This window comes from Mycteria americana, chromosome Z (assembly GCF_035582795.1).
Source record: "Mycteria americana isolate JAX WOST 10 ecotype Jacksonville Zoo and Gardens chromosome Z, USCA_MyAme_1.0, whole genome shotgun sequence".
Classification (NCBI taxonomy): domain Eukaryota; kingdom Metazoa; phylum Chordata; class Aves; order Ciconiiformes; family Ciconiidae; genus Mycteria; species Mycteria americana.
Window position 1 is genome coordinate 11,906,135 of NC_134396.1, and position 26,226 is coordinate 11,932,360.

At 36.2% G+C, this 26,226-nt stretch overlaps 1 protein-coding gene across 4 annotated transcripts in view; it reads right to left on the minus strand.

The window, feature by feature from the left end:
- Positions 1–26,226, minus strand: part of ARL15 (ARF like GTPase 15) — a 231,079-nt gene that overhangs the window by 122,771 nt on the left and 82,082 nt on the right. For all 4 annotated transcript variants that reach the window (XM_075527025.1, XM_075527028.1, XM_075527029.1 and 1 more), the window contains 2 exons: positions 24,133–24,192; positions 12,435–12,643 (listed from right to left, as the gene is read on the minus strand). In XM_075527025.1, the coding sequence (XP_075383140.1) occupies positions 12,435–12,643; positions 24,133–24,192 (269 nt within the window). The remainder of the gene's footprint in view (positions 1–12,434; positions 12,644–24,132; positions 24,193–26,226) is intronic.

A 26,226-nucleotide genomic window follows, 5' to 3' on the forward strand; every position in this document is an offset into this window, starting at 1 on the left:
ATATTAGGGATTTTCTCTCCATCATATAAATATTTAATTATTTTAAAATGTAGTTAAAATCAATTTTCATTCAATTATGACTAATTTAAACAAACGATGCATTCTGAACCTCGTGAGAAATGATGCACGTCGTATGTCCCCAGAAAAAGTAGTCAACCAAAATTACACAGTTTGAACTCTTCTGGTACACGACAGATGTGCAGGCACGTGCAATACTTGAAGAATGTGCAGTACCATTTCTGTAGCCTCTGTTCATCTTTTAAGAACATATAGCGATTTACTAAAGACAACTAAGAAAACCACAGAAAAGTCCAAAAGAAAAGAAATTATTTTGAAATAACATAACAACTTTACCTGTAAGTAATGAATTTTGATACACAGAACAGACCAAATTACTCAATGAAGAGTACTGGCTGTTTAACAAAGTTCTGTGCACACATGTGCTTTTGAAAGCAACATTGGATAGTCTCTACTTATGCAGAATTAATGACATATGACAAGATTAACCTACATAATGCATTTTAAAAATCACATAGATGACTCTGCTTATTCAAAATGAGTTATGTATTTTTAAAACAACAAACATACAGTGTGCCAGCAATGAAGACACTGTTGCAGCTAAGGGGACCCCAATGTTTCCTGCAATACTGGTGACAGAGCATCTTTTCATTTACAACTCTGAAAAGCTTTATTTTTCTGCCCCAGAGAGTAACTCAAATTTCACTCTCTTACTTCCTTTATCCTCAGCCATGAGTAAAAGGCATAATTAGGAAAGAGGAACAAAGGTATCTAAATTAGAACAGAATATTTGATAGTAGATTTGTAGTTAATACATGGTCTGTTGCAAAGGTATTACTGCAATAAAACAAAGCTATAGGAAATCAAAGGAAAGAAATCCTTAAAATACTCAGATGTTTCATACAATTTCAGTAAATAATTTCTTAGCATTTATTACCACAGTTAACATAAAAAACAAAATGAGAATGCAAATGGTGTCATAATAATTTATGAAAAAATATTGGAAAAAGTTTACAGAACAAACCTGTATTAACAGACAGACAGATGGGACAACTTAATTTTAAATAAATAATGAAATTATAGCAAATATATAACAATATATGCAGTAATTCCAATTATCCTCCTCTACACATATGTGTGGATGAGATGGACAGCTTTTTAAGAAAAGCTCATTCACTAATGCAGGTTGGGGTTTTTGTTGGTTTTTTAACAGTTTGCTAGATGCCTTGCAGTGCATATTAATACTTGAACAAGGAACTTCAGCATGCATTAACTTTAAAAAGGTCTACACACAAATATAGAGTCTTTAGTTTTAAGGCAGTATTTCTGACCCTTGCAACTCCACATCTGAGCAGGATCTGAACAACCAAAGATAACAGAAATCAGAAAAGTAAAGACAGAGAAATTTTGTGTACTCATTGCCATGGATTATTCAATGCACTGTTAATACTCTATTCTTGTAAACAGTAGGAGAAAAAATAGAATGACCTGTGTAAATCTGAATAATACATTAACTTACTTGCAAGAAAAAAAAATTGTCAAGTTTTGTCTTTTTTTAATACACTTCCTAGTTTATTTGTATGATACTTCACTAGTAATTCTTTTCCAGACTAACTCAAAATTTCGGGCTGTTCAGATTCCAGCAGAACAAGTTACTGTTTCATGTCAGACTGCTGTAATAGATTTTCTAAACATTTAAACTATTTTGAGAAAACATTTATGCTTATAAAGATTCCAGCATGACTAATGATATGCTGAAGTATCAACAAATCATCATTAGAATAATGTCATTATACTCAAAACTCTGCTTCTAGTCTTATGAAGACGATTGTTCCCAGATGCTGGAAAGTGGATAATTCATGTTTCTTCAGGGGTATGTCTGCATCTGCTGCTGAATCACTGCAAGAAGGGGATGGGAGAACGGTTTCCTCATTTTGAACCAAATGTCATTATGCACTGGACAGAGAGATTTCTGAAGGAATAATGGACACTGTTCCCAGCATACATCACTACAGAAGAAGGCCTCCAAAGGACTGCTTTAAGCAAAAACTCAGCAGTACTGCATCCTCATCCTCCCTGAACTGTGGGACCCTTCACCACTTTTGAACTTGCTGAACTCCCCTCCATTCTTCATTTCTGTTTCAACTCCCAATTGCTCTCTACTCATCTCTTCTGCTTTACTGCCAGTAAAGTCTTGGGAAGTGGCAGGGTGCACGAGATTTGTCACCAGTCCCCTTCCATTCCTCCTGTTACTCCTTATCTCTGGATTATCCCATTTTCAAAAACTACAATTTCCTGTCCAACACTCAAGCTCATAACCTGGGAACAATCTTTGATTTTTGGCTTCCCTCACACCCACACAGTATCAGAGATTTTTCCAGAAGCATAATGGCTTGAAGGAATTCCAGAGGAAAAAAACAGTTCAGAACTGAGAATGGATAGGAAAGGATTTAATCTCACCTTGTAATAGTAGGTCTTTCCTTCTTGGTCTTTGACAACTGCAGCATTGGCACCTCGAATACTGTGTTCAGTTTTGGGCCCCCCACTACAAGAGGGATATTGAGGTACTGGAGCGCGTACAGAGAAGGGCAACGAAGCTGGTGAAGGGTCTGGAGCACAAGTCTGATGAGGAGCGGCTGAGGGAGCTGGGACTGTTTAGCCTGGAGAAAAGGAGGCTGAGGGGAGACCTCATCGCTCTCTACAACTACCTGAAAGGAGGTTGTAGAGAGGTGGGGGTCGGTCTCTTCTCCCAGGTAACAAGTGATAGGACAAGAGGAAATGGCCTCAAGTTGCGCCAGGGGAGGTTTAGACTGGATATGAGGAAATTTTACTTCACCGAGAGGGTTATCAAGCATTGGAACAGACTGCCCAGGGAAGTGGTTGAGTCGCCATCCCTGGAGGTATTTAAAGGACGTTTGGATGAGGTACTTAGAGACATGGTGTAGTGGTGGTTTTTGGCAGTGTTAGGTTTATGGTTGGACTCGATGATCTTAAAGGTCTTTTCCAACCTATATGATTCTGTGATTCTGTGATTGTCCCAGTAACATGCATCCAGAACGCTGATGCAAAGATGTTCCTTTCCCTATCCTGTCACTTGGAAACACGTCATTGTTTCGTGAAGTCTCACATGTATGCCATCATCTCCACATCCAGAGCTGCATGGTTCATTCCCTCTCATAGGAATTTTACGTTCATCCACCTCTGGCAGTTTCAGCCTCTGATGGGCAGATCAGAGGCAGTTTCAGCCTCTGATGGGCCAATGATGGATCCATTTTCAGTTTTGCTTTCCCTCATGCTACAGCTCATACTCAAGAGAAATTCCCCTCAAGCATCTTCAGAAATGCTGAGTTTGAAGAGGCACCAAAAGCATCTCATACCCAAGCTGAAGTCTGAGCACCTTCTGTTTGATGCAGGTTTAAAGAAATTCTGCATACACGTTCCCAGCAAGCTCTTCCAGATGTTGAGAATTACAGACAATATTAATCTATGTTACTTCACAGTGCAGGTAGTGCTGATGCAGCTGAAAATTTTCTACTTTTGAGGTACATAATTAAATTCCAACTTTAAATACCTACACAGATATGAAATGGTTAGATTTTCTCCTGCTCAGTTACTCTTCAACCTCCCTGGCATGACCAATAAATCTCTGCAATGATCTCCCATGCAGTGTGAGCATCTAATTCCCGCAGAATGGACTGAAACCAGAAATTCATTTCATACACTGCATGCCTACTCTAATGTAATGAAGATTATGTGAAGATCATAATCAACTTGAAAAAAAAATTTTTAAAATTTACTTCTGTTATACTGAGTACCAAATATAAATGATATAGAAAAAACTTCAACTATGCAAAATGATCAGAGAGCCTCTTGCTTGGTAAATAGAAGGTTCACAATATTGTTAACTTCCCTTCAAACAATAAACTTATTTTAGCACTAAAGACATTCTGGTACTTTCTCTTCAAAAAAAAAAAAAAAAAAAAAAAGAGAAGGCTATGTCCTCACCTTTTAAAAAGCAGCAGCTTGTATTCTTGCACTCAAGAATTCATTCTAATAAATATAAGAAGGATGTCTGAAAGGAAAACACATCCTAAATCACTTATACAATAGCAGAGTTTTCACAAACTTGATCCAATGCATTACTAAATACTTTTCCATTCGTTTTCATCTGATGCTGAGACCTTTTTTATAAAAATTGTAGAGTTATATTTGGAAAAGCAGTTATATAGCTATTATTTTGTTCCACTTGAAATAGTTATTTATTCTGAAAGAAATACATCTTCTCTTGCTCATGCAAAATGTCTCAAACAGTAATTAAATTTTCGAGTACTCAGGAATTCCTCTGAACAGCAGTATCACAGACATAGAGGCCCAAAAGGATCATAATGATCATGTAGTCAGATTTGTATCCAACAGGCCTCAGGACTTCATTTAATTCTCTGCTAAAGCCCAGCAACTTTTGACCAAGCAAAAAAGGTTTCAGAAAGAACTCTAAAAAGCTGTGCTCTTCTCAGCTCCATCAGTCTTTAATGAATACTATATAAGCATTCGTTAAGTATACTAATATTTATGAAAAACATTTACTAAATGATGAATACAGATTTTTGTATCTGAAAGCATTTTAAAGTTTCTCTAATCACTTTGCTTTTTATTTATATGGACTATGCTCTACCTCCACAGACACTATGTTCAGTTCTGCAAGTGCAACCAACTCCTTCTCATTGAATGACATTTTCTTTTTTCTTCCTTAGCCAGGAAGACAACAAGGACATTTACTTTTCAACACACATAGTGAAAATAAACACTTCTTTCATACCCCTCTCTCAACCCCAGTAAAAGTACTTGCACACCTACTCCAGAACCTTCATTGTTAAGTAATAGGGAAAAATTAGTTCCCATAATTTCCTGTATAACCTCCTCTACTGAGGTTCACTGTAGTGGGATAAGCAAAAAAAGGTAAGTAAAAAAGGTGGCTGGGAGAAAGGTTCAAGCCTCACTGGGTTTTTAGAGTTCCACATCACGTTTTTTCTGCACCAGTACCACTTCCACTCTCATCTTCCTCCCACCTCTCGTTTGTGCCTGTACACTAACTTATCCAATTGTCTGAGTCTGTTTGAAAATAAGACCAGGAGGAAGGAGGGTAGTAGTTAAGTAATTTTTATGCCCAAACCAGTTCATCACACGGTCACACAAACAGTCGGACTGTCACACCTAAAGGATTGGAGAGGTGAAAAGGCCAGCATGCAAGCCAATACTGCTGATAAAAGAAACACTCCAAGTACACCGATCTATATACATATAAAACAACCATTTGCAGACACAAAAAGTGCTTTAAAAATCAACTTACTGATGTTGAAACTGTACACAGTAATACTCTTCAAAATCTACTCCAAAACATGCAGCTTTTTTGTAGACCTGTACTTGGCACCATTAGCTGCAAGGGCCACTCAAGAGATTTACTCCTCTAAGGACAGTTTGATGTCGTGAAACTGGTGTATGCGGACAGTACTTCCACTCCTGTGTCTTAGCTACCCTACTCCTGTTCTTCAGCTCCCTGTACATCATGCAATAAGTGCACATTCACAGATGGGCTCAAGCATTTTTGTCTGTATCTTCAGGAGGGTCATTCCAATTCATAGTTTTTAGGGGCACTCTTTCAACTCAGTTCCTTCCAGACTTACTTCTTTGTCAAGAGCAGGACTAGGAATTTATTATTCAGAGATATATTTTTCTTTGTTAAATGGGCCACATACCTTGGTACAGCACAGTTATTTGTAAGTTGTATTATTCACCTAAAAATTATCAACAATTCCAATTCATCTTTCGATCTAATGTATTGGGGATTTTATCTCCCACGGCTTTGTTTATCGTTAAATATAATTGAAACAGAAATCCATGTAAAGAAAAATGTGCTTACTGTTTGGATTCTTCATGTCACCTTTTTATAAAGGGATTGTCACAAAACGTAGAGCCATTCTAGATAGATTTATTTGCAAATTCTTAAAAAGAATTTACAATTCCTTTTCAGATCATCTTAATTTTTTCTTTGCTTACCATTATTTCCTCCCATGCCAGTGACTCAAAGAGAAGAGACAAATCCAGCTTCTTCCAAGATTCTCAGCTTCTCATTTTATTTTCTTTATATGGTCACTTGCATTTTGCAGTAATAAATATGTACTACCCAACTTGCTATTAGTATGATCATTCTAGCTATGCAATGATTAAAGGAAACACTACCTGCTAAATATTTACATTGAACACAGTCTTGCAACTGTATGAAATTGTTTTGCTGTTCACATCTAGCTAAGATGTGGATCTACTCACAGATTATTTTTATTTAAATTGTTTATCTTTTTATATTGTATTTTATTTACATTATTTCATTTTAGGATCTTTTTATATCTAAATCACCTTCCTAACAGGTCTGAAGAAATTCTTTAATCAGAACAGGAGTTCTTATGAATCATGTAAATAGGAGTTATTTCTGCGTTGTTCTAAACATGGCAAAACTAGTATTTCCTAAACTTCAGTTTAATAATGTCCTCCTCTCCTGCAAATGTGTTCATAACTGAAGTCTGACAAATAGCTGCTCTGTTCCCGCAAAGGCCACAGTTGTGAAGGAAGCAGCCAATACTCAAAATAGCAGAGTCCAGCTCCAAAACAATCTTCAAATATCAAGGGATACACCTTGGACGAGAAGCAGTATTTGCAGTGAGGGGATTGCAAATATTAAGGTCATTAAGGTCACTATGATCTCAAAACAGGGTAGGAATCCATATTTTGGCTATTTGCTGCAGTAATCTGAAGATAAATCATTTCAGAAACAGTTTCTTAAGGAACTAAAAATCTGCTCCCGATTTAACTTTGCTATGGATGTCCCTGTCATAAAGTACACAGATTTGCAACAGTTGGTCTTTTAAGAATTCAGATAGGTGAACTAATTTGAGAGGCTTGACTGTGGTGAGGATGGGACAGACTGCAGAGAGCACTTCCATTTACACTCTGTGTTTCAGACTAAGTTTTTGTAGTACCTGCTGCTGGAGGCATTATCTTCTCAAAACTGTTCGGTGAAGTAGTGCGTACTCTCTGAAGCTAAACCTCCTCGCGTGTCACTGTTCAACACAGTTTTTCTGATTGTTAGTAATGACGTCTATAACTGGTACATTGAAAGGGTTTCCAAAAAGAAACCATTTCCCCATAACTAGCAGAAACTACAAAAGGCATGAACTATGGCAAAACAGTACAAAGACGCCAAAATAAAAAGAAGTAATTACATCCTGGAATTAAGCCTGTCATATGCAGCCAACTCAGACCGTAAAGCATCAGCAGACCCAGAAAGCGCAGTTTCTAGAGCGCTCCAGCTCCCCAGCACCAGTTAGAGCCTCCACAGATGCTGACAAACCTGGACATTCTCCTGCAGTGGTTATTTAGCTTTAAGACACTTAAGGCATCAAGAAGACATTGTTTATCTACAAAATTATTTCCAGACATAAACAGAGAAGAAACTGGCAGAGTAACAGCTATTAGCCCTCACATCCCTAAGGTGGCTCTTTTCACAGGGAGAGTCACCCTCCACTTTTTTGCTAGCAGAAAACCAAATTAAACACTGTCCACAATTCAAAACACAAATGCTTTAAAATATTCTCAAATAGATAAATACATCACAATCTATGTAAACATCGGATCAACCTTTCACACTTGCTTTTGAAAATATTGTTTGTAATTCAAAGATATTTTTAATCTTGCTCTGTCGAAGAAAAAAGGAAAATGGGAAAGACTTTCCTCTGGAGTTTCACACACCCAGTCGTACCACAACTTTAAAGTAAGATCTTGTATGCAAGAGCAAAAAAGCACTTGTGATCGGCGCACTACATAACCTTTTCATCTTTTTTTTCCTGACAACAATATTTAAAAAGATAATATAATCTTAAAATAGACTAAGAAGACTTTCAATTCACTGCCTACTACTAAGTCTATATAAAAAAGCTCTAGCATTTTTTAAAATGGGAATTTAGAACATATCTTCAACGATCTGCCCTGGCATTAGAGGTCAATAGTTTACATATATGAAAGAAATGTATTAATTGCCTGCACTTTTGGATAACTGAAAGAAAACCCACCAAAAGCTTATGCTCTATGAATGTCTTCACATATATGATCTTAGAATAGAACAGTTAGTTGGAAGGGACCTGCAATGATCATCTAGTACAACTGCAACCTTCAAAACAGCCTTAAATATAAAAACCAAAGAAACTCCCCAAAACGAACATGCTGCCAAACGTGTGGCTGCTTCACTTCTGAACTGGCAAAGCTTCGTGGTTCGATTGGGTTTCGCCTTTGGTCAGTCCTACATGGCTTCCAGAAGTCCTCAACAGATTCAGATGAGTGTTTGCTCAGCATAGCCTTTTCCTAAAATACAGTGGCTCTGGACAACTTCCAACGCATCCTATCTGAGACTCCTAAATATTGCTCTGACCTGGGAGGAAAGCAACTCTCAGTTTGCATACTGGTTCAAATCACAGGAATCTACTGCAATATCCAGCTTCCAATATTATTACACAAAGTAGCATACATTCCAAAATAAAAATCAACAAGTTGGTAATCATAGTAATGCTGCTGTTCCCTTGCAAAGCAATTTACAGTCCTTTTATCACCATAAATCTCCTGTAATATTTTAAGCCTGTAACAGAAATCTGACTGATTAAAAACACTTGTTATAATCAAAAGCACTTTTGATTATAGCACAAAATAAAGCTACCAAAAGCACATTCCAACCAAAAGCAAGATAGTTATTGAAAAGATATATATAATTAGCTACACTGTTTTAGAATTACACACTGTATTTTTGAAACAGTGGCCACACTGATATGCCACCATCCTCCCATCTGCTGAGTAACTAAATTTATTTTTCACTTGTAACTATTTTTATTTACTAATTCAGAAGGTTTCCAAAATGGCAGTCAGAACTGACTTACATATGATTAATTCTTCATTATTGCGATTTTAATATCAAATAAGGTTATTTTGCAGCATACCTATTGACTCAAATACAATTGTCTGAGTTTCACTGTCTGGTTAATATATGCAGTCTTTATTTCAGCATGGCTCAGCTGAAATCACTTAGAAGCTATTTGAAAACACTTAAATATGTGCTACTGTCACAGGAACAACAAAACAACTTACAAATATCTTTGACATGGGAAGGTGGAATAAACAGCATAGATGTTGACATAAGAGAAATAAGAGGTACAGTATTTAAAATGACATCTTAATTTATAGTTTCTAGAATGGTAAAATTTACTTTCTTAATTTCATTTTAAAATTAAAAAAACTATGAAACAGCCAACCAGCAACTGAACACAGGAAAAAAGGATTACAGTTACTGATTAGTATTTCAACTTATCTTCTTCTGTAATTTTTCCTGATCACTTTAATAATATGAAGCATATTCTCCAATCATGCCTGCAAAATGAATTAGGTTAAATTACATTTCATAAATTAAACAAGTTATTTGGATATTCTTACAAATAGCCATTATAGTTTTGAATTGAACTATTCATGACATTGCTTAATACTTACAGCATGCAGCTTCTACAATATCATTTCTACCTAAGCAATGCATGCAGAAAACACATTAAAAAAATATATAAAATTTGAAAAACTGAAGCAACTGCACTTCCTAACAATAAATATAACTAACATCTGTTGCAGAAACTGCTTGGCACTTGTACAGTTTTGTGAAGGAATTTTGTTGTAGATAAATATTTTTCTACAATTCCTATTATGCACCACTCAACTCAGACATTTTCTTTAATTATACTCCAAGGGGTCCTTTCATATCCATTAAAAAAAGGCAATTTGTTGTCTAAAAGAGTGTATACATACTTCTAAATTTCAACTCTGATTCATCTGTCTTCTGACACATAAAAAAGCAAGGAAATACCTATAATTAATGGACTTAGTTCTGCAAAAATGTCTAATAAAACTCTCAATGCTCAACACATTTTTGTTAAATCCTTAAATATGCTCTTTTTGAAATAAGGAATGGTCTTATGATTCAGCATTTTATTTTCATTTCACATCTCAATAATGAGGACAACAGCACAGCAAAGCCTTTAGCAAAGCAAGAAATTTCCATTTTAATATCAGCAAAATTGACCAAATAAGGCTCCCACTTTGCATATAGAGCAAGCACAGGACATCATTTTTTCATGGACAAAGTAACAACTTTGTGAATTCTCCGTCATTTTTTTTTTGTAATTTTGTTTTCCACTATTCTTAAGTAAAGAATTTCAAAGACATAAACTGAGCTCTTCATACAGGGTTAGTTTTTTTCATGAAAATACACATAAGCTGTGCATTTAACAAAATAATTGTATTCAGCATTCCACAGACTCAAAATAGCAATCAAGACTTCTTTGCTATGATAATACACTGGAAGATTTTTTTTTTTTAAAGAGCATGCAGTAGAAACATATTTAAATGTTACTGTAAGCATACAAAGATCTACTCCTCTACTGAGATATCAAGTAATTGGTAATGACGGATGAGGAGAAAATGAGGGTACGGCCAACAAAAGTGAAGAAATGCTAACTCTAAATACACAAAAGATTCAGTTCAGGCCCAAAAGTCTATCTATGTGGGTTCAGCTGCAAAATGGAAAGCTACATGTATAATTTGCTGTAAAGGAAACTAACTGGCATTGTATTCACTGTTCTTATTAAACTGGACAAGGAATATTTCTTAAATGATATTTATAATCAAAATTCTCAATTAACTTTAAATTAAATTGACCATTTTAAAAGGAAAAAAGTAGTAAAATAAAAAATACTTAAATCATGTAAAAAAAGCATTTGCATTGATAGAAATTGTAATCTGTATTGCTCTATGAAAAAAGTAAAAATCAAAACACCATGGATATATTTGGACGAATAAAATGAAGCCAGTTGTGTCTCAGGATATTGTCACTTTTTAAGTGGAAAGTTCAGAAATACATGCTTTGCTTTTACATTGCACAATAAACTAGAAGACATTTATAAACTGATATATAAAAATCCGTATTACATTTCCTTTTAATATTCACCACTTGTTCCTAAATCTGTTTTTAGATGAACAAGACCTAGAACTTGTAGATACTATCCCTGCATTTCAGTTTACCTTTTTATGTAACTTGATACACTAAATCCAAATTACTTCCCCCCCCAAGCACAGATTCTTGGAGGAAAGGATGAACAATTTAATAAAACATTTTACAGTGTAGCTTACACAGTTCTCACTTATTCTCTTCCTTTCATATTAAAAACATCGCTATACTCCAGTCACATTTACACTTCTCCTTCTTAACACATAAGCTTAACTTTTTATCCTCTATTTCTTTTGGCTAAGAAAGGAGGCATAAATAGCAATAAAGCAGTACAGAAACTACATACAAATATACTGTACAAATAGCAGTTAACCTACAGATCAGTAAGTTTTGCATTAAATTGAACTGGCATTCTTCAGAAAGATCATATTTTAGACAAAGAAGTCCATCTAAGAAAGCAACAAGTTTAAATACAAAGCAGCAACACAGTAAGGTGCTGAAACAGTTTTCACTCTGCTGTAATAAAAAACACCACTCACAGAACAAACAGGAGATTTCACATAAAATCTTTAATAGGAAGAGTCCTTTAAATGAAATTATGAACAGAATGACACAACCAAATTTTAACTTCTTCCTACAACTTCAGAATAGTAAGTGGAGCTTCTCATGAAGAATCGGTAACTTTCAGCATTTCCTCAAAGGTATGTGACATGATAGGAATGTAAGAAAGACAAATTTTTCAGAAACTTAAGAGCAAAAGGTATGCTAAATAGAATAATTATATAATTTACTATGTGATAGCTACAAATTAGACAACACCATTACTCCTTAAAAGAAGAAAATCAGAACATTAAGGACTTCAGAATAGGAACGGCAACTCTGCCCTCACATCAGTACACAGCAGTTCAGAAAGAAAGCTTTTACATAAAAGACAACCTATGGCTGCAATCTATTGCTTTAAGCAGTTGCAAAGAATGGAGTAATGGGGTAGTGCAAGATTAAAACTAATAGCAAATAAAAAAACAAGCTAAACAAAAAATCACTGTCCCAGCAGCTTTTGATAAAAGTATTTTCTCCCTTAAGCAAAATATGGTGAAAGCAGGAGAACTGTTTGCATCCAAGTATCACTTGTCTGTTTTCCAGAACAACTAAGCCTGTATAGAGAACATTGGACTAAGTTCTTAGGGGCTGGGACTGTTCTTGGTCTGCGTACTTACAGCGAAGAGTAACTGAGGGCAGTCCTTAACTAGGATGTCAGGATAATAAATAATACTGGGTCAGTGGTGTGCAGATAGTAAATACAAACAGGCAAGATGCTGCCACATCAACATACCTCTTGTACGGAGCGAGCTGCTGGCTTGTCTTGATGATTGGCCAGTATTAAAAACGGCAAAGTACATAACTGTGGGTGCTGGAGAGCAGAATGCAGTTCATTCCTAGCAGTTTCTAGATCATCTTCAGAGGAGGCACTGTCTAATACAAATATTACCCCTTGGGATCCTTGGTAGTAACGACTCCAGTATTTCCTGATATTGTCAGCCCCTTTCAAGACAATAATAAGAACTAATTAAATCAAGAATAATTAAACAGATTTAACACTTGTATCTGAAAATAACCCTTCTACTTAGAACAGTCAAAGCAATGGACTAAATTTTCTCTCCTAAATAATCATCGTTGAAAGAATAAAAATGAAAAAAAAAAGGAACCATAAATCCAACACACACACAAACATCAAATTGACATTGTTTAAATAAGGAAGGATTTGACTCAATGCAGTTTTTACCCCTGAAAGTTTCTGCTCCATTAATGAGTACTGGCAGAACTACCGTGCTTCCAGTGCCACATAGTCTAATCCAATACCTTCTCACTGAAATATCTTGGTACTAATATCTAAACCCTTGCCCATTCTTTTTTACTTAGCCCTGCAGGTCCTTGCCATAACCTGTAGCTTCTGTCATGGCAGTTGCTCATTTCTGAACATGATAAGGTCTTTCAGCTCATCTCCAAACCATCAGGCAAACAGTTCATAATTGGGTAAAAAAGGTGTCAGGAAAGTCTATTAAAGTAATTAGACACTTAATGAGGAGAATGGTGATACAATAGTGAGTTGAACAGTGAATGAGGAGCTATGGTGACAACATGCAAAGGCATTCATTTCAACTACTTTTGCTCTGTCAACCACACTAAGGATTCTGGAAGAGCCCAACAGTAAAGACGAGTGTACGGGCTTATGTGCCACAGTAATTTTTAGGACACAGTTCAGCAGCACTCAGCCATCTCAACAGAAGCCAAGCAATAAGGTTATCTACAGAAAGCTTTTGTCTCCCCTGGAGAGCAGCATATGTTGTAAACATCGAGGTAGGAAAAAAAAAAATTATTTGACAGCTGTCAAACTATCTAAACTATGATTTGGATATGAGCTATTCTTTGTATGTCTGAATCTGGCTCTACACTCATGGGGACTAACACTAAAAAGTGAACAGCAGCAGCAATACCCTAGTAGAAAACTTGACATGTCTGCAAGACAGTGATTTGCAGAAATGTGCTGAAGGTATCCTTTACAGACACTTTTCTTACTTTGAGATAGGGAGAAGTGAACTTTAATGTAGACACAGATACCAAGTGCTGACAATAATAAAACTCCATTTTTTAGTGAAACAAAACTACACAAAAGTTCTGAGCAAGATGTAGGCACAAAATAAGAATTTAATGCAACATAATTACTGTAACATTAATATGATACTTAAAATAGTCACTTAATTTATACATTGTGTAACAGAAAAGACAGTCACTAAACAAAGGTGAAGAAATAAATACCTAAAAAAGGAATTTACACCATATACTTTAGACATCCAACTCAGAGTATTCAACTTTTGCCCCACAGAGTTACTGTCTTCTCTGTACTAGCCACATTGGAGCCTTAAGCACTTCGTTTCTGTATTCTGCACCTAGAACAATTTAGGTGGCTAACGAATGCTGTGAACACACACTTTTTCCTATAGATAATATTGAAGTCATACCTGAACAGTTTTTTTCTGCAAGAGGTCTAGAGAGTTGATTACTTAAAGGTAAATGGTCATGGGATTTAGTCAAGACCTTGCTTAATTTCTCTATTAATTTAACCAGACTCAAAGTAACAATGCACAAATAGGACAGGTGTTTCATTTATTTTATCATCAACTTCTGAAGATCAACATTACTTATACAGAAGAGTGACTGCATTGAAAGCTAATTCTATGTTTCTGTATCACTGGAATATCTACCAATTGTACTCGTAAAGAATTTCATAGCATCTGTTAGATGTCCCAGTCTTTCCAAACAGCTGTCTATGTCAGAACCAAGTAGAGCAAGTTGCCAGAAGGACACTATTTACATAGCCGCACACAGCAGTGTTGCAGGCATCTGAAGTATCACATTACATTAAAAACTCGTAGAGAATCATTTTCAATTAACTCAAAGGCCAACACCATGATCAGTTCTTTGAAGGTCTTTTTTTTTTTCCCTAGTAACATAACATCTGTCTTATTTACTCCAAGCTTCAGCCAACTACTTTTCAACCACATGTTGCTGCCAGACCCTGAGTCTTATCTTTGTAACCATACTGTTTCTAAAGAGGAAAACTGTGTGGTGAACTGCAGAGCATTTGACTTCTTGTATCCAGGCACATGGAAGAAAGCAGCTTATGGATCCCTACACAGGACACTGGAGCCAGAAAAGCAGCATGCCGATTTGTTGACCTTACAGTCCTGTCTTTTTGGTTCAGGTTCTTTAGCTGCTCAACTTTGTTTCTCCACATCAACTGTCCCAAAAGAAACGCCACCAAAGTGTAGTAGTCCTTCTCCCTCCACCCTCCAGCCCTGGCCAGTCATCAAGGCATAGTTATAAGAACCAACTAATAATGTCCAACAAAACTTGGTATTTCCTTCAGGATTTTCCATTAGAATAATGACCTGCTCTGAACATGCTTACACTTCAGTTCTGAGGAAATCACAGCCTGAGGTTTAAGAACAAAAAAATTTGCACTAGCAGACAAGAAAGAAGACTGAGAAGGTCTGTACCTTGGGGTGCCATTTTAACTCATTTTTCTGGCAAATGCACTTGAAAAATAATTCTTGGCATCAATAAGCTATCAGCAACTGGAAATCACTATTTCTACAAGACAAATAAGCTTATATTCTTTTGCCTTAACTCTTCATATCCAGGGAGCATAAGCTGCTCTCAGCTTCTTTCTCCAGAGCATTAGGTAGTATGTGGTGGTGCTACCGTAGGCAGGAAACACTGGCCTGTGAATAGTGATCCAGCCATCACACCTTATGGCATGACAAATTCAGTCTTATAGAGCAAGCAGTTGTTTTTAAAGGTGCAGTTTAGCACAGACTATCCTATGAATTAATCTTTTCACCTATTTCAAAGGTTTCTCAGACAGGGAAATTCAAAGTCTGAGTTCTTTGGCAATCCAGAATTTAATGTGCATCCATTAAACATCCTCAGGCTCTCAGAGACGGCTGAGATAGATAAAACCAGAAACTTAACTGGTACCCAAAACGTCCTATCAAACAATAGTAACACACAAGATAAGCATTTAGGCTTGTCAGCCTAATATCATGTGTTTCTCTAACAGCTTTGCAGGCTTGTGGCTGTTTCTTCAACCACTTTATGCCTAAACTAAGATAAAAGAAAAAAGAAAAAAGAAAAAAGAAAAAAGAAAAAAGAAAAAAGAAAAAAGAAAAAAGAAAAAAGAAAAAAGAAAAAAGAAAAAAGAAAAAAGAAAAAAGAACTAACTCAGGTAAAAATCTCCAAACCATCAGAAAAACATAACAACAATTCACATTAGACCTAGGGAACATGCTATGCGAAAGGTTCACTAAAATGTGACATTCAGTGTAGTATTTTCCTCAGACACAGGCAAGAGCCATGACTCATGCCTAGGTGTATGAATTGTTTCCCTCAGCAATGAACCCACAGAAGTGGGTTGAGTCCTGTGATGTGACTAAAACATCCCATTTACAAATAAATTGGGGGGGAATAACACAGGACCCACACTACAATACAATCACACTACTTATTAGAAAAGAAAATATAGTATTCAGTCAAACATAGGCTTGAATTTTTTTATAAAAAGAAAAAAAACCAAACCCTCTCCTTATACAGAAACAACAGGGTGCTGTAATTAAAAACTCCAATCATTCAGCATTACTACAGGGCAGGTTTATTCAACTAACTGTTCAAAATTTTAGAAAGTTTTCATTTGTAATTTTAAAAATATCAAATAAATAAATTGTTTTTGATTATCAACCAAGGGTATAGTGTGTCCATATCAACACTGTTTATGATTTGTATCACTGCCAATAGTACCCTCTCAAATGCCTCTTGGAAGCTGGGGGGAAGAGTTTGAGACTTATGTGCATCCAAAACAGGTTGCACAATGATGCACTCCTGTAAATACTACGCAAAATGCAGAACTGCAAATCTTCTTTTCAACTACGAATACTTCTGTTTACATATTAATTCACAGCAGTTTGAGGCTACCTTCACTTCCCTCCTTTTCAGTACTTTCAGGAGAACAGAACATAGCATTACAGAAGAGAATCACTGAAAGCAATTTAAAGGTGTCAACTTTGTTACTTGTCAAACTTGCAGCAAGTCTTCATTGAGAGCACAATGAATGTCACACAGTCTTTGCTTCAAGATAGTCTAGCCTGTGCATGAAAGCTCTTGTTCACCTCAAAATACATCACAGCTCCAGAGAAGTTATAGTCTCAAATCCAGGGAAGAACTTTTTTTCCTTCCCACCAAAAACAGTTAACCTAGGGCAATGAAAGAATGCAAGCTGCAACCAGTTTTTCTACCACTTCGAATATAACATCCACTCACCTGAAATAAAGACACCTACCTATGTGGAAGGTTTTAGAGTTGATTAAAAATTATATGAATAATTCCTCTACTGATATTAAACAGACCATTACTAATCAGCAAAAAAGTGGAAAAGATGCTAAGGAATATGTCACCTGTGCCACAAAATCTTTTTGCATGGAAGACTAGCCCATGGGTAGGGGAGTGAAAAGGAAGGGAAGGTAAAAAGAAACCTCTTGTCTGTTCTTGTAAAATCTTTAAACACACCCTACACTCCCACCCCAAGAAAACTTTATGAAAAGAATTTTGACATAACTGTTTCTAAAGCTATGTAGCGTTTATAACTTCACTTCCCATCATTTCCTCACAAGGAAAACTGACGTATTTTCTTAGGTAATCGGGAAGATGCCTGAAATCTTAGAGATCTTAAGACATTTTTAAGAGATGTGGCTGCTCCTTATCTATCTGGAGCATACTCTCTGTTTAGGTCTCCCAGTAGGTCTCCCAGTCTCTCTTGAAGAAATACAGCATAGAGATTTTTTTTGTTTTTTTCACACTAGCTATTTTTCAACTTGTTAGCTCCTTTTTATTACAAATAAAGTTATAAATCCTTTCTAAGATACCCGCTTTGTATGTACCATGCAATTTGTCTACACTGACAGCTATATCCACGCACAAATGATACAGAAGTTTCCCATGGGTGTAAAGTCAGCCACCATTCGATGCGTATTTTGTATTGCTACTGCTTATCGTTAAAAGGCAATAGAGATGCTAAACCAAAACCTTCCTCAAGGTTCAAAACTCCCAGGACTTTACTTCCTAGGGTTTAACATCAAGTGATCACAGCCTGCTTTCTCTAGCCTTTCAGGCAGTGCACTCCTTCAATCACACACAAAGCATGGCAGCAGGAAATTGGCAGGATTTTTTCCTGAAAGAGAAACATTTTGAGATTACTACATCAGCTATAGTCACTGCAGCAATTCCACAAACAAATCTGAACAAACAGCATAAATGAAAAAGAAAGAAAGAAAAAAAATTAATTTTCTGCCTTGATATTCAATTTATACAAAAATCATAAATATACCTAAGTTTATTGTGCTTATTTTTATTTTTCTTATCAAACTGAATTATATGGAAACATCTCTGTCACCTCTTGTCTGCCTTCCACGCTTCCCCAGTGAGATTAATCTGGAAGTCAAGCCTTCAGTATTTTCCCTCTCAGCTAACTTAAGTGCCGTCTCCAACTTTGAATCTCCACCTACTCTGATATTTAAAACTGTTAGAACAACATTCAGGTTGCAAAGCACTTCGAAGTTTTAAAAACATCGTGTTTACACTTGCCTGCAGAAAGTCAGTTTGATCTACTTAGGCGTGTGTGTTTTCCTACCATCTTAAAATAAAACACACAATTTGACACAGAAATCTCCTGTTCTAGTCAGGAACATAAAGTTCATTTTTAAAGTTCATTAAAAAGTCTTACAGATTATTTCAAAAGGAAGATAAGAAAATATGTGCCCTGCAATATGTTCTAACATTTATTTAAGCCTGAAGTCTGAAGCTTTAACAGTTTGCAGCAGGTGGCACACCACACTAAACTGGACTTCATGTATGAAGCCATTCTCAAACTCACCCATGCTTCGCTTTTTTTTTTAAGGTTTGGGGGTTTTTTTGTTTGTTTTGTTTTGTTTTTTAAAAGGCACAAACACACAGTAAGTCCTCTAGGGCTAGCAAAGAATGGCTGGCAACAAGAAAATCATCTGCCAGTTTCCTCTGTACCCATTACTCTGTACCCTCTGCCCTTCTTCCACCTCTGCTGGAGGACTCAGTAACAGCCAGGATCTCAGAAGCAGCGGCACAACTGCCCAGGCTGATGACTGCTGCCAGCACCCAGCAAGGCTCAGATGTACCCTCCTCTGAGCGGCAGTTACACCTTTGGTAACAGTGCAGGTAGTCTCAAATTAAGCTGAAAACACCTCTTTCCCTATGGCACTTAAGACTAGTAGGCATATAAAGAAACCAGCAAGTCTACCACAGCTGTGTATTTCTGCCTGTCTAGCCCTTCTGCTGACTGGCTCACAAAAGTTTAAATCCACTTTAGCCTTTGAAAGGATCAAGGCCTTTTCTGTCTAGAATCAAAAATACAAACTTTTTTGTTTGTTTGGGAGGGAGTTCATAAAATGTACGTATCATTTCTGATGCTGAACTAGGCTGCTACACTTGATCCTTTGATTCAGCCTGAAGAAAATGGAGTTGCAAGTCCAACAGGAAACAGAGGCGTTTTAGCAAACCAAAGGTTTTACTTTTCTCTCCACAAAACATCCCATCAACAAAAACAACCAGCCCCCCGCCCCACAAAAAACGTAACTAGGAAATTTTGTGTTTTGTTTATCATATGGCACGTAGCTTTGATAGGTGTTGCTTGCATGGCTCCTTGTTTTAAATAAATTAGGAAGCAAGTTCTCTATTCACACTGTAAAAACCTAATTGTAGAAAAAGAACAATATTTCCAAAGAACAGTGGAAAGATCGCTAATGCTGAATCCTTATCAGAGCTTCCTCAAGAAGCTCCTCATGTTAACAAGATCTGTAAGCAGGTGTAAATGATCTCTCTTATCTATGAAATGAGGAAAGTGTGACAGAGCCTGGGCTTAGGCACCATTTGAACAGCAGGCTGGGTATGATTGATAGCAAACAGATCTAGCTTTAATGCTTTCGGAAGCTGAATGTCTCTGTGCGACTCACAGCTTGGACAGCTCATCAGGGTCATCTAAAAATTTCATCTGCTAAGACATTCTGTAAACTGTTAGACGCAGCTATGTCGCAGATGGCATTGCATGCACTCCACAACCAGATTTTGTAGAGGTGTCAACTGCCTTTTAGTCAAATACAGTACAGAGATTTTATTGCTTTGTGTTAGTTCATCCCTGTGAAGATGACTTAGGCTGGCATTTACTTGTGGGATCAGTTTTCTGATGACTAACTAGATGAAATTTTAGCTGCTCTGCCAGGCTATGTTGCTAGAAGGGTGTTGAGTACTCCCCTCTGCCTCCACAGAGCAAAGAAGGAGAGTGGTTTCCTACAACTATTCACATTTTAAATTCTAATTAATTGCTTAACATTATTTTCTCCCTCCTCCCTCATTTTTTCAGAAGGCAAATACTACCTGACAACTGTTGCCATCTTCTCCAGGGGTTCATATTTTCCATTCAACTTGGATTGCATGACAGTGTGATTCCCCCTCCTACTCTCTCTTCTGCCCTTTACTTCCAAATTAAGGCAAAATATGCATGCTTTATTTAACCAATCCTATTTAAAGTTAGTTGTTCTCAAGCTCTCACCTAGACAATTAATTTAGCTGGCCTAGGAGTGTGAATTTATGACTTTGGTCCAGAAGCTTAAGAAGGAACAGCAGTGGGGAGGACAGGTCTCATCTCTCTTCTCCTGGGCACGCTCAACTGGCTGGAAACTCGAGCTTCCCTGATCTTAACCACTCTGCTCTTGCTAAGCACTTAACACATTTTGTCTTAAATGAAGATTCAAAGATGACTACACAACATGTTGATTCTCTATGCTTGTGAAAAAGGCCTTTGGGTGGATTACAAACATGTAACACAAACATATGACAATACATTTTAGCACATAAAACAGAGAATGTTACTAAACCCTATAACATGCTGTTAGTATTTTTAAACTTGGTACAAAGAAAAAGAGCTGTTCACATCCAGAATCATTCTTTTAAATTTGACCAGGCTCAGTATTTGGCATCTCACCAGTAGTTTCTAAGCCTGCATTTGTAAGATAGCAAACTAAATTATAAAATAGACTTATTCTAAAAAACAACTGTAAATTATCAGTTGACCTCCAGAATGGGCATATAATCTTCATTTAGGCCTGAATAAGTAGCTACATCACAACAGACAAGACAACTCCGCATTCTGTTTTGACAGCATTACAACAGCAAATGACTGAATAAACACACTGAATAAATGCTGGTTTCAGCCACTGTGTCTCCAGGCTGGAATTCGTTAGAACCAAAGAAAAAGCTTGCTATTGCCTTTGCATCTTCATTATCTGTCTTGAGAACAAACCTCAGCATTCAGCACCCCAAACTTATTTCAGCCAAACACTGTTAGAACGTTCTGAACAACAAATGTTATCATCTGCCTTATTGTTCCAGTCTTTCCCCACTCTCCTGTATGTTCACTGTACACAATTGCATCCTTAGTTCCCACCAGAGGTTGCTGCACCATAATAGGAAATCATGAAATCTGTAATTTCTTTCTATATCATTACTCAGCTGAGTTGCATAATATAGAGAGATATTTCCTGTCATCCTGGTAAGAGTACATTCTGAAAGAATGTGGACTAGGGCATGGCACATCTTCACACTAATCTAAATTACACACACTATTTTATGGACTAAATTTTCGGAAATAAAATGGTAATTTTTTTTTTTATTTCTCAGGGAGCAGGAAGGGATAATTGGTATATTAAAATAGAAACTTAGAGAATGGGCAGTTCAACTTGGTCAGTAAATAAAGCAAGAGCTCCTTTTCAAGTAGCTCAATTCAAGCAGGCCTATGTTTAATTTGAAAGCTATATATATTCTCACGTCTTTGGGATCAAATTTAGTATTTTTAAACAAAACATGTAACATTTATGAAATGGGATTAAAACCTTGTTTTCTTGTAGGAAGACAGCCTGGCTCAGGAAACAAACACAATCAAAAAAAATCAGAAACAGGATTTTTTAAAAATATTCTAGTATCATGTACTTCAAAGAAAAATGTCTACAAAAAGGGCACAGCAAACTTTGTTCCATGTCCCTAATCCTAAAGGCTGATGAAGAGATAATCAGACCAGGAAGAGACAAAAGAAGAGAGACTGTTTTCTATGCACTTTGTCTGAAAATTTACAATCCCTACAGAAATGAAGAAACAAAACCTGGCTTCATTAGCAGCTCCAGAAGGCAACCAGCACAGTAAAAACTAGGACCATCTTCGACCTCAAGGAAGGATACTGCTTCAGCCAAACAAAAAGGATACTACGCAGTCAGCATCTGTTTCACATAACTGCTTGGCTGCTGAATATAAGAACCTTGAACAGTATGACTTCTGCTGCAAGTTTTTTAAATATCAGCTGTTAATACATTTCTGTACGATGACATATGAAGATTTCAGTTACCTAAACGTAAAGGCAATTTTAAAACAGAGTATCAAAAATTAAAACTAATTAGAACTTCACCCGTTGAATAACATGCAACAACGGACAGTGACTGTTAAAAACAGATGCCTTTCTACCTTCCTCCAAGTTCCCAAGATCAAACGTCTGGACAAGACCTCCATACTACAGTAAAGAGAACTTAGATCACAATACCATAACAACTGAAGGCTTCTCTTCAACACCAGAACCAGAAACTCCAAAATAAAATTTAGCAGTGATTAAATATGTAAGATGCTTTTCTTTATTTTCGTACAGCAGCAACAGTGAAACCATGCATACTCCAGAAAGCTGAGGTTTTACCTTCATCAAACAGGGACACATCTCTCAACTAGAAGACTGAATGCTGACCACCAACTTTTGGAAGAAAGACAAACTTTTGGAAGCTTGCCTTAGCTCCCTTACCTACGCAATGAAAAGCTATCAGAATTGGCATTTTTCTCCAATAGCTCATAGAAAAAACAGACTACACCATTTCTAAGTACAAACATGTAAACATCCATAGTTAAAGGGAAAGGAAATAAAAAGGTGATGTAAAAAAATCCTGACAATCCTTCTGTCTTTGGGAAGAGATAAATGGGTGAAAAAAACCCAAATCAAATAATCTGGACTACTTCAGGACATCCTGCCTTGAAACATCAAAGCACTCCAACTGAGATAAGGTTTCTCATAACACACATACCTGCATAAAATAGAAGTTGCATGATCAGAAAAGGTTAAGGAAGGGACTTTAATGAGGATCTGCTATAGAATACTCAGATTCAATTCTTGATGCAAAAACTGCATTTACCTATGGGAATTATATATTTCATAGAGATTAGGCAGCAGTATAAACTGGGCTGCAACTGATTCACCCTATTTAAAAAAAAAAAATCCCAAAAGTGACCTAAGTGCACATTATGAAGATAACACACTCAAGCAGCACCAACACTATCCCTGTGGAATGGTCCCTTTATCAAAGAAAACTTCTGCTTCTTTTACAGGATACATGCTCAAACAAGAACATGTATGTTTAAATCCATGGGCCAATGGTAGTAAAGAGGAAATGCTATCCTTTTAATATATGCCTATCTCAAAGCCTTCTTGAAACAGTTTCAGATAAGACAACCATCATGAAATTTGATCTGATCTCATGAACCAAGTTAACTTCTACCCCAGAGCATTTAAGAGAGGTTTCAACATTGCTGAAATTCTAATGAACATCCTCAAGATTTATTCTACTATATTTACATAGATAATAAAGATCTACAGAAATTCTAGAATATAAAGAAAATCTAAGTGTTTTTTTAATTAGAAGAACATTAGATTAAATTAGACCCCACAAGCGCTCTCATTAGGAGAGTGTTTTCTTCCTTTTAACAGAGCTACCTCTTGATCACTTAAGACTCAGGGTCAAAACTGGGCTGCCAAATAGCTTACCTGTATCCAGACAATTAAAAAACCACAACCACAAAACAACCATCCCTCCAAAACCCATCAAATCCAAAAAGAGTATAGATCTCAAAGAATGTAACTTATTGGAAGTTGGCTGCCTTTGCAACACTTTCAGTGATGCAGCAAATATATTGGTTTTGCCAAATGTTCACATAGTTACCTGAGCCCGTGCTCATAAGTGAAAGCTTATACAATAAACCCAGGGAACACAATTCCTTGAGCTGCCACGTGAGCCATACTACAACTACAGTCCAGTATTTTTCTATAACTTAACCACTGCAATCCAAGAAATTACACTAAGGAGATATACCACACTTATCCACCTTCTGCTCCTCCTGCTTTCTACTTTTGTTCTTTGCAGTCAACATTTGAACAATTTTTCTCAACTTTATCTGCTGTAGTGAAACACAGGTTTTAAATTCCAGCCACACTGATGTATCATTTTAAAATTTAAAACAACTAACAGTTTGGTATGATGAGAATTAGACACTGTATGTTTTTATAATCAAATCAATAAATGCTATACCTCCAAGTTCTTTTACGTTCAAGATGGCATTCTGGAATGGCACCGCTTTTATACTAAAACCTAAGAACAGAAATAGAGAGTATTAGTAAGTTATTTCTTAAAGAGGCCATTCGAAATGAATTGCATACATTCAGAAAATACTACTTTTTTCATCAAGAACCAGGATTTTGCATGTGAAATTCTTTTTCAATATGATGTTTAAAAATATCAGTTATAAGGGGGTGTGTGTGGAATAAATCAGTATCAGCAATGAAATTTGCAGTGATATTATTAAATAGCTGGCACACATAAAATTCAGCACAAAACTTCCACCCAGGCCATCTACCATTTGGTAAGGAGTTAGTACAGAATATACCTTTACAAAAACCATCTTTTAATGCATGTGGAACTAAAGTCTGGATTTCAGACTCCCAGTAATATGAAGTGATCCTTCTGCAATTTTTAGGAGACGTGGAAGACAACATGCAATTCAAATCACTGTTTTCTTACATTTAAGCTTCACAGGTTTTGGTTACACCTAGAGTATTAATCCTGTCTATAAATGTTATTAACAAAAGATCCTTTTACAGACCTAAATGGTATGTATTAAAATATTTACAAGCACACTAGAAGCATCCATGAATACTCTATTAGCCTGTTATAAACTTAAAACTAAAAAACTTTTTAAAAGGGTAATGTTTTCCCTTAACTGAAAATTCAGACAGCCAAGAGAAAGGGAATGTGAAAGGCTCCAAGCAACCCATCAATATACTATATACTAAATTCTGCATGTTTGGTGCATACATACATATAAGTGTATATAATACTTTGTATAGGAAAAAATATGTCTGCTCTTTCAGCATAAAATGTCCAGATAGACATTAAATTTATTTCCATCTTGCACAAGTAGTTTCAACATGGTTACATACCTGTGAACTGAGTAAAGAAGTTTTGAAAAAATGTGTTTCACTCCAAGTTTATTAGTTATCATTTAATAGAAACAAGATATTTTTTCTCCCAGATCAGACCAATAAGATATTCCAGTACTCCAACCATGGTCAGTGCTAGATGCAGGAGAGGAGAGCGCAAGAAAATGTGAAGGGAATAATTATGAAATATTATTGCTGTTGTTGTCTTAAAACAAATCCTAAACTCTTCCTAGAAAGGAGGAAAAACTGGAATGGACCTGAGTGGCGCTGCTAAGAAAAGCAAAAATACCGGTTATAGTTTGAAAACTGAGTGGAGAAGTTGTCACATTGTATTCTTGGATTCTCAACAATGTTTTCTGATATAGCACAGATATGGTACATACGGCTAGATTTATTATAAGCTGAATAGCCTAGATACACATCATTCTGGTTTGGATGCTGCCTAGTTTTCTCCAGAGTCTGTTTTCATTCCTCAAGTTGCCTAACTAAATAATAGTATTTTGTTGCAACTATCCAGAAACATGTAAGAAATTTAATTTTAAAATTAATCGTATTTTCATTATTTCCTCTAATAGATCTATACTGCTATTTACATTGCTGTTACTATTTCTTTCAGGGTCTAAAGTGTTAAAGTATAATTTGCACTAATTCCATGTGAACTCTAAAGATAAAGCTCAGGAGATGGGAAAAAAAAGAAAAAAAAAAGGCTGAATTACTCTACAATTTCATTCTAATTTTTTTGAGTTAGGCATTGACACCTTCTCCACAAAATGAAGTGTCAGATCTCTTTAACATTCCCAATAACACCACTGAAGGTAATGGGTCAATTATTCATTGCAGAAAAAAACCAGTATTTTCTTGTACCTGTTTTATTTTGTTTACTTACAGTTGTATTAAATAACCTTATGTTCTTGTAATTTAAACAAAGATACACTGAAAACCAGTTAGGGTTGCTAAGGGACAATCATAAAATTCAAGCCCATGAACCACTGCTACAATATAAAGCCACGTAACTATAAACACAAGTTACTCGCACAACACTCACTACCTGTTCCCCCAGCAAATCAACGTTAGTAAATCGCTGTGGCCACAGAACCAGATTTCTTCCATCTCTATGACCTAATCTGTCCTTCTTCTGAACTTTGCAGCCAGGTATTACTTTTTCCTCACTCTACATGTTTATTTC